General features: G+C 44.0%; 1 protein-coding gene across 1 annotated transcript in view; it reads right to left on the bottom strand.

Annotated features, from left to right (window-relative positions):
• The window catches only part of TNFRSF11B (TNF receptor superfamily member 11b), a 28,661-nt gene extending 20,936 nt beyond the window's left edge, over window positions 1-7,725 (bottom strand). The window contains exon 1 of the mRNA XM_040354889.1: window positions 7,523-7,725. Within this exon, the coding sequence (XP_040210823.1) occupies window positions 7,523-7,555 (33 nt within the window). The 5' untranslated portion in view covers window positions 7,556-7,725. The remainder of the gene's footprint in view (window positions 1-7,522) is intronic.
• Between the last annotated feature and the right edge of the window lie 1,885 nt (window positions 7,726-9,610).

Raw genomic sequence — 9,610 nt, forward strand, 5'->3', positions numbered from 1 at the left:
GAAAAGTTGCCCAAATAATTACAAATATGGTTATTACAATAAATATTACAGCAGGGCATTCACAGAACACAACAAGCAGGCACCATATGATACAAAAATGCATCTAACCAGTGGCAGTTGGTTCTCAAAATTTTTTGGGGGGGCGCAAACAAACTGAAAAAAAAAAAACATCAATTGCAGCCACTGTGCCCATCACACGCAGCTACTGTGCCATCAAACGCAGCTACTGTGCCCATCAAACGGAGCCACTGTGCCCATCAAACTCAGTCACTGTGCCCATCAAACGGAGCCACTGTGCCATCAAACGCAGCCACTGTGCTAGCAAACGCAGCCACTGTACCCATAAATTACCACCACTGTGCCATCAAACGCAGCTACTGTACTCATCATTTGCTGCCAGTGTGCCCATCACTTGCTGCCAGTGTGCCCATCAATTGCCGTTACTGTTCCCATCAATTGGTGCCAGTGTGCCCATCAATTGCTGACACTGTGCCCATCAATTGCTGACACTGTGCCCATCAATCACCACTACTGTGCCCCATCAAATGCTGCCACTGTGCCATCAATTGCCACTACTGTGCCCCATCAAGAAGCCCCAGAAGATAACGGTGCAAATATGTTTAATAATTTAATACAGTGTGAAACACAAGAAAATGGTTAACAAGGGTAACAAATGTTTCTCTAGCAGCCTGTCATTAAGTGTGTACGCTGGACAGGTGGAGAGGGCATTGGCTCTGCAAGTCCCTCCTAAACACACAAGTGATTGTGATTATGAATACATCAAGAGAGTTTACTAGTTTGTTCATGTAAAAGCAATAGAAGGGACTTGGTATTTTCCGTATCTGCCAACGCTGTATCCTGCCCTAGTCCAACGAGGCCCAGGCCTAGGGCAGCACAGAAAGAGTCCCCGCCTGCTTGCGCTACACTGTTAGTGTAGCGCTAATCTTATTGGGTGGACTGGGCTAAGAGGCAAATTAGTCTAGCTCACCATAAAGCAGCGGCACTGCTTCCTGTACGCGGGAGGCTGGCATTCTGTAACTCTGGTGGGGGGGCTGTTTTGACTGTCCTATCATCCTGGACCACAAACCTTCCTCGCTGTACTATATGTTTTCTGCTGCACCATTGGCATGGTTATATCTTCTCCAATTATCAGAAATTTGTGCTTAAAGTAAAACTATAGGCAACACTTTATTTTTTTTCATTTTGGATAGAGTAAGGGAGGGTTATAGCCTCTGTCCGTTTTTTTTTTACCATCCATGTCTAATTGCAGAGATTTCCCTTCACTTCCTGCCAATAGCCAAACAGGAAGTGATAGGAAATCTATGCAAATCAAGGGAATCTGTTGCCCCCCCCCCCCCCAGGCCCCCAGAACTAGTGTCCCCACTTCAAAATGTTAGGGCGGGTCTTAATCTGAAAGGGGTGTGGCTTTGACAGGAAGGGGTACGTAATATTTAAATTAGGGGCTGCATGAGTTTAGTCAGGCCTAGGGCAGCACAAAACCTAAATACACTACCGGTATCTGCCATATGTACATTTATGGCACCACCCATGATAAGGTTACTCCTGCATGCATGCGTGGGACATCATCAGGGCCATTAAAGAGCTGACAGCAGCGCTAGAGGGCTTTGACAGGTAAGTCTGCCATAATGTGCTAATATGCTGTGCATAACACATTATGGCATAATCCTCCCGGGGGGGGGGGGGGGCATTAAAAAAAAAATATATAGCAGAATTTAATTTTGTTTTAAGCTTATATACGAGTATGATGGGCCAGATTCACAGAAAAAGTACGCCGGAGTATCTGCTGATACTCCGGCGTACTTTCAAATTTGCCGCGTCGTATCTTTATTTGTAATTCACAAACAAAGATACAACGGCTTTTGGCTAAGATCCGACAGGCTTACGGCTTCGTACGCCTTCGGATCTTAGGATGCAATACTTCGGCGACCACTGGGTGGAGTTTGCGTCGTTTTCCGCGTTGGATATGCAAATTAGCTGTTTACGGCGATCCACGAAGGTACGTGCGTTCGTCGCATTCTCTTACGTCGTCGCTAGTCGGTTTTTCCCATCGCAAACTTAAGCCTGCTATTTCATGGCTTAGATTTAGACCAGCCATGTTAAAGTATGGCCGTCGTTCCCGCGTCGAATTTCAATTTTTTTTTTTTTTTGTAAGACGTCCCGGGATACGAAAGGACGTAATGCACGTCGCCGTTCAAAAAACACGTCGGAGCGCCGTAATTTCACGCAAAGCACGGTGGGAAATTTCCTAACGGAGCATGCACAGAACGTTCGGTGCGGGAACGCGCCTAATTTAAATGGTACACGCCCCATTTGAATTAGGCGGGCTTGCGGCGGACGGCTTTACGCTACGCCGCCGCAAGTTTACACGCAAGTGCTTTGTGAATCAAGCACTTACGATGAAAACTTGCGGCGGAGTAACGTAAAGGGGATACGTTACGCCGCCGTAATTGTTCGTGAATCTGGCCCGATGTGTCTTCCCTTAAAACAGAGTGCAAGTTCGCTTTAGGTTCTTGATTAGTAAAAACAGACAAGTAATATTGTAATTTTTTTTAAGTAATCAAGGAATTCTATCATTTATAGAGGAAGTTAAGTTTACACAAATGACACATTTTACAGCTGTCCAAATTAAAACTGGAAATGTATTTTTTTACATAATCTGACACTTGTTCTAAAATAATACACTCTATTTATTCTTCATTGATAGCAGAAAGTAGCAGAGGAAGTTCTGCTGGGTTATGTGCAGACACAACATGATGGCTTGGAATTCGGCAGCATAAGGGTTTACAGTCTCTTCTAGGTGCCAGTGGTGAGACCTTGGCTTTGCCTTCCCCTGTAGCAACCATTACATTTTTGTTTGGCTTTCAGCTGCATTAGGTAGTCAGTAATCATTTACTTCTATAGAAAATGACCCTGACAACCTGCCAAACATTCATCATCTGATATTCGAGTCAGAACAGCTATGGAATCACTAAATACAGCCAATTTTTTTGTTTACAAACTTTTTTTAACCACTTGCTTACTGGGCACATATACCCCCCTCCTGCCCAGGTGAAATTTCAGCTTTCGGCACTGCATCGCTTTAACTAACAATTGCGCGGTCGTGCGACGTGGCTCCCAAACAAAATTGACGTCCTTTTTTCCCCACAAGTAGAGCTTTCTTTTGGTGGTATTTGATCGCCTGTGCGGTTTTTATTTTTTGCGCTATAAACAAAGAAGCGAGACAATTTTGAAAAAAATACAATATTTTTTACTTCTTGCTATAATAAATATCCCAATTTAAAAAAAAAAAAACATTTTTTTTTCTCAGTTTAGGCCGATACGTATTCTTCTACATATTTTTGGTAAAAAAAAAAAAAATCGCAATAAGCGACTGGTTTGCGCAAAAGTTATAGCGCTTACAAAATAGGGGACAGAATTATTTTTTTTTAATTATTTTTTTTTACTAGAAATGGCGGCGATCTGCGATTTTTAATGGGACTGCGACGTTATGGCGGACACATCGGACACATCGGACACATTTTTGGCGCCATTCACATTTATACTGCGATCAGTGCTATAAATATGCACTAATTACAGTATAAATGTGACTGGCATTGAAGGGGTTAACATTAGGGGGTGAGGAAGGGGTTAAATGTATCCCTGCTTAGTGTTCTAACTGTAGGTGGAGGGGGGGGGTGACTGGGGGGGTGACCGATCTGTGTCCCTATGTACAAGAGACACAGATCGGTCTCCTCTCCAGAGACAGCACCGCTGTCTCTGTGTAAAACGGCAATGAGAGATGATCTCATATGTTTACATATGAGATCCTCTCTCATTGGCCGCACAGATCGCCTCGCGAACGGCCACTCTGATTGGCCGTTCGCGGCGATCTGTAATTGGCTGTGTCCGAGGGACACGGCCAACACAGATTTTCCCCGCAGCGCGCTCTGGAGCGCGCGCGGGGAACGCCCAAAGGGGCGGCCGTCAATTGACGGCAGTTTGGAAATTGGGATCCGCACTGCAGCCGTCAATTGACGGCAGGCGGATCCCAAGTGGTTAATGGGTACATAATACAACAAAAGTGGTACAGACAATGGTAATGAGAATCAATGGAAATGCCATACATATAGGCCCGGATTCACAAAGCACTTACGCCGACTTATCTCAAGATACGCCGACGTAAGTACAAATGTGCGCCGTCTTATCTATGCGCCGACCCACATACTAAAAATAGGCTTCCTACGACCGACGTAACTTGCCTACGCCGTCGTATCGTGGGCGCATATTTACGATGGGCGCATTTGCCGCTCCCATTGATTTTCTATGCACATATGCAAATGAGGGAGATACGCCGATTCGCGAACGTACTTGCGCCCGGCGCATAATATACGCGGTTTGCCTAAGTCGTACGTCCGGCGTAAAGTTATTCCCCATATATGAGGCGCAAGCCATGCGAAGGTATGGACCAGGGAACACAGCCGTCGTATTTTTACGTCATTTCCGTAGTACGTGAATAGGGCTGGGCGGGTTACGTTCAAGTCGTAGGCAGTGATCCGTCGTATCCTAGGGAGTAGTTCCGACGTGATTGTGAGCATGCGCACTGGGATACGTCCACGGGACGGCGCATGCGCCGTTCGTTTTAAGTACTTGTATGGCACTCGGCCCATCATTTGCATGGGGTCACGCCTCATTAGCATGGCTCACGGCCACTTCCACCTACGGCGGCTTACGCCGAGGGAACCCAGCGCAGTTTGGGAGGCAAGTGCTTTGTGAATTCGGTGCTTGCCTCTCTGCGCTACGTCGGCGTAGCGTATATTAGATACGCTACGCCGGCATAAATATGCGCCAATGCCTTGTTAGGCTTGTCGAGAAACTTGACAAGCTTTCTTTGCTTACACACTGTCAAGACAAAATCTCGTCGTTCTCAAATGTGGTGACGTAAATCGCGTACGACGGCACTATAAAGGGGAAGATTGATTCCACTGGCGCCACCCTTCTGAGCATGTGCGGGTTTCTAAGTATACACACGAACGTGTTTCTTGTCGAAAACCAGCCCGACGAGGAACACGATGAGGAAATTGAGACTCCCGACGAGGAAAAAGAGAACTTGTTCTCTTTTTTTCTCATCGAGTTCCAAAACAGTTTTCTCGATGAAAAACATACACCATGTTTCTTGATGGATTCTGTCGAGGAAAACGGTCATGTGTACGAGGCCTCAGACTTGCAATGCATCATGGGACTTGTAGTTATGCAACAGCTGGAGGGCCACAGGTTGAGCACCCATGCCCTAAGCATTCAGGATCTTGACAACATTGTCAGAACCCATCCAGAGCCTGGCATGGCTCAGTCCCATCAAATGATAGCAGGCAGTAGCCCACTATCAGCTGAGGGAGAGAAAGAAAGAGAGCGGAAGAGAAGAAAGAAATAAAGAAATCGAGCGAAAACCAAAATAAACTATGAAAGAAAGAAAGAAAGAAAGAAAGAAAGAAAGAAAGAAAGAAAGAAAGAAAGAAAGAAAGAAAGAAAGAAAGAAAGAAAGAAAGAAAGAAAGAAAGAAAGGAAGAAAGAAAGAGAGGGAGAGAACAAAAGAAAGAGGGGGAGAAAAAAAAAGAAAGAAAGGGAGAGAATGAATGAAAGAGGGAGAGAAAAAGAAAGAGAGAGAGAGAGAACGAAAGAAAGAAAGAAAGAAAGAAAGAAAGAAAGAAAGAAAGAAAGTAGAGGGAGAGAAAAATAAACTATGAAAGAGAGGGAGAGAAGAAAGAGAGAAAGAGAAAGAAAGAAAGAAAGAAAGAAAGAGGGGGGAAAAAAAGAAAGAGAGAGAAAAAGAAACAAAGAAAGAGGGGGAGAGAAGAAAGGAAGGGAGGAAAGAAAGAGAGAGAGAAAGAGGGAGAGAAAAGGAAAGAGAGAATGAGAGAAAGAGAAAAAGAAAGAGAGGGATAGAAAAATAAAGAAAGAGAGGGAGAGAACGAAAGAAAGAGGAAGAGAAAAAGAGAGGGAGAGAAAGAAAGAAAGAAAATAGAGGGAGAGGTAGAGAAAAAGAAAGAACGATTGGGAGATAAAAAGAAACTATGAAAGAGAGGGAGAGAAGAAAGAAAGAAAGAGAAGGAGAAAAAAAAGAAAGAGAGAGAAAACTAAGAAAGAGGGGGTGAGAAGAAGGGAAGGGAGGAAAGAAAGAGAGAAAAGGAAAGAGAGAGGGAGAGAAAAAGAAAGAGAGAGAGGGAGAGGAAAAGAAAGAAAGAGAGGGAGAGAATGAACGAAAGAGGGAGAGAAAAAGAAAGAAAGAGAGAAAGAAAGAAAGAAAGAGAAAGTAGAGGGAGAGAAAAATAAACTATGAAAGAGAGGGAGAGAAGAAAGAAAGAAAGAAAGAGGGGAAAAAAGAAAGAGAGAGAAAAAGAAACTAAGAAAGAGGGGGAGAGAAGAAAGGAAGGGAGGAAAGAAAGAGAGAGAGAAAGAGGGAAAGAAAAGGAAAGAGAGAATGAGAGAAAGAGAGGGAGAGAAAAATAAAGAAAAAGAGGGAGAGAACGAAAGAAAGAGGAAGAGAAAAAGAGAGATAGAAACAAAGAAAATAGAGGGAGAGGTAGAGAAAAAGAAAGAACGATTGGGAGATAAAAAGAAACTATGAAAGAGATCGAGAGAAGAAAGAAAGAAGAAGGAGAAAAAAAGAAAGAGAGAAAAATAAACTAAGAAAGAGGTGGAGAGAAGAAAGGAAGGGAGGAAAGAGAGAGGGAGAGAAAAAGAAAGAGAGAGAGAGAGAGAGAAAAAGAAAGAAAGAGAGAGAGGGAAAAAGAAAGAAAGAGAGAGAGAGAGAGGGAGAGGAAAAGAAAGAAAGAGAGAGAGGGAAAAAGAAAGAAAGAGAGAGAGAGAGGGAGAGGAAAAGAAAGAAAGAGAGGGAGAGAAAAAGAAAGATGTGACTTTGCACAGGATAACATATATATGTGTATGAATGATCAGATAGATGTAAACATACAGGCAGACATAAGACAAATATATGGATTCTCAGATACATGTATTTGATTAGACAGCACAAAGATCCTTCTATTCTGTGTACCCAATAACAGTATCCTACGTTTTATATTACACACCACTTTAGCTTACAGGGTTAAAGGCTGAGGACATAATACCGTCATATTTCCACAATAAGGATTATACATCCATGCAAGATTTCTGCCACAATCACATAGCATAGTTACATCTGCTAACAAACCCCACTGTATACAATGAACACCTATCTACTGATACCAATCTGACATTTAGAGCAGCCTGCACAAGGGTTAAACTTTATGGGCAATATTAACCTCAAGCTACTGAGCATTAAAAACTCCTGATGCCAACTGCATCATTTGCAACCCATTGCTTTCACTGCGTTGAAGACATGGCATGAGCCAGCAAGAGGTAAAACACCATGAAATTAAAGTCAGCTAAGTAGCTTAGACCTAACAGCCAGAGACACAGCCTTATACTGTCGCTTCAGTGGAGAAAAGCTATCCAGCCACAGAGTATAGCAGTTACAGTGTGTACTCACCACCACAAGCGTGCAGCTAATGATCTTGTACATTGTGGTCTGTGTGCAAACCTCAGGAGCTGGGAGCACAAGCCTTCTCTGCCTTCGTCTAGGCCCTCCTCCAGGTTTTATAGCATTTATATACAGACCCCAGTCTCTTGAGCAGGAACTCAACGTCACGTCATGCCATGGTGACACATTTCATATTATTTTTTTTGCTTTTGGTGGTTTTATAAGCTGTGGAGATCACAGGGGTGATAGGTCAAGGTTCCGACACAAAAGAAAAAAAATAATTACATTTTAACTGGAAAGTCCCACTGTCTGGGATAAGGTAATTACAGAGGTGGAAACCTATATCCATCCCTACATTCCTCAGTTGTTATAGAAGCATGCTTCACATTTTTTACATTTCATTCACAGATAAAATGGGTGTGGGAATAGATTAGACCGTATTACGTTTTGTAGTTCAGAATAATTAGAAGACTGCTACTGGCAAGATAGACCAATTGGAACCCAAATGCCTTTTAGGTAGATTCACAAAGAGTTAGGCCGGCTTATCTACAGATAAGCCGACCTAACTCTGAATCTAAGCCGGCCTATGTTTAAGTGTATTCTCAAACAGAGATACACTTAAACATACCTAAGATAGGCTGGCTTGCGCCATTCTATCTTAGGCTGCAATGTTTCTTTTGCCCGCTAGATGGCGCTGCCATTGCGGCCGGCCTAGATTATGTAAATGAGGGGCTACGCCGATTCCCGACGATTTACAAGCGTACGCCGGGCCTACACCGTCGAATTACGTCGTTTCCGTACGCGATAGGCCGCCTAAAGTTATTCCACCTATGAGGTGGAATAACAATGTTAAGTATGGCCGCCGTTCCCGCCCGGAGGTTCGAATTTTTTATGTCATTTGCGCAAGTCGTCTGCGAATCGGGATTTACGTAGTTTAAGTACGCGTCGAAATTAATAGGCCCATACGGCCTACTTAGCCGCAATGCGCACTGGGAAATGTAGTCGCCCGGCGCATGCGCAGTGTAAAAAACGTCAAAAAACGTGAGGACAAGCTTCATTTCAATAATACACGCCCCCTCCCAGTCATTTGAATCAGGCGCGCTTACGCCAGCTCGTTTTAGGCTACGCAGCCTAAAATTTGAAGGTAAGTGGTTTGAGAATCACTTTTAACCTAAATAATTTAAGGCGGTGTAGCCTAAAAAGACTAGGCTAGGCCGTCCTAATAATAGGCCATTCTATGTGAATCTACCAATTTGTTTCTAAACTTGATGTGAATGGATACCCCATAATTTTTCCAAATGTACAGAAAAATATGAAAGAGGGCAGGCCAACACTAGAAACCAATCAGATGTATTGCATGAACATGTGCTGACAATGAGTATGCGGACAGGAGTAGAGTAGCAGAGTGATCATAGGGAGGAGCTCATCAGTGTACTTCTGGTCCTGTGATGTCCAATCACAGGGTAGGGGCAGGTCCGTGACCAAGCTGTTATGATTATGTAGCACTACCCCCATAGGAACTGCTGTTTAGTTTTGGGCCTGCGCTCTGCCTATCAACCCCAGAAATTTGTCTCGAACCCTTCCTTGGCACAACTGGACAACACTGTGATTGTGAAACCAACTGGCAGTTGGGAACCACAATGATACCATAGAGTAATATAAATGCAATTAAATACTGTTACCTTATACTGATCAACTGATCCACCACTGTCAGGCCTCGTACACACGACCGAGAAACTCAACAGAATCCATCAAGAAACTTGGTGGCAGAGCTTTTTTACCGAGAAAAACGGTTGTGAGTACGTTTTTCATCGAGGAAACTGTCGAGGAACTCGACGAGGAAAAAAGAGAGCAAGTTCTCTTTTTCCGCGACGGGAGTCTCAACTTCCTCGTCGTGTTCCTCGTCGGGCTGGTTTCCAACGAGAAACTCGAGCGTGTGTATGCTAAGAAACCCGCACATGCTCAGAATAAAGTATGAGGCCCCGTACACACGACCAGTTTCCTCGGCAGAATTCAGCTTCCGACCGAGTTTCTGGCTGAATTCTGCCGAGGAAACTGGCCGTGTGTACACTTTCGGCCGAGGAAGCCGACGAGGAG

The sequence above is a fragment of the Rana temporaria genome, chromosome 5 (assembly GCF_905171775.1).
Source record: "Rana temporaria chromosome 5, aRanTem1.1, whole genome shotgun sequence".
Taxonomy (NCBI): Eukaryota; Metazoa; Chordata; class Amphibia; order Anura; family Ranidae; genus Rana; species Rana temporaria.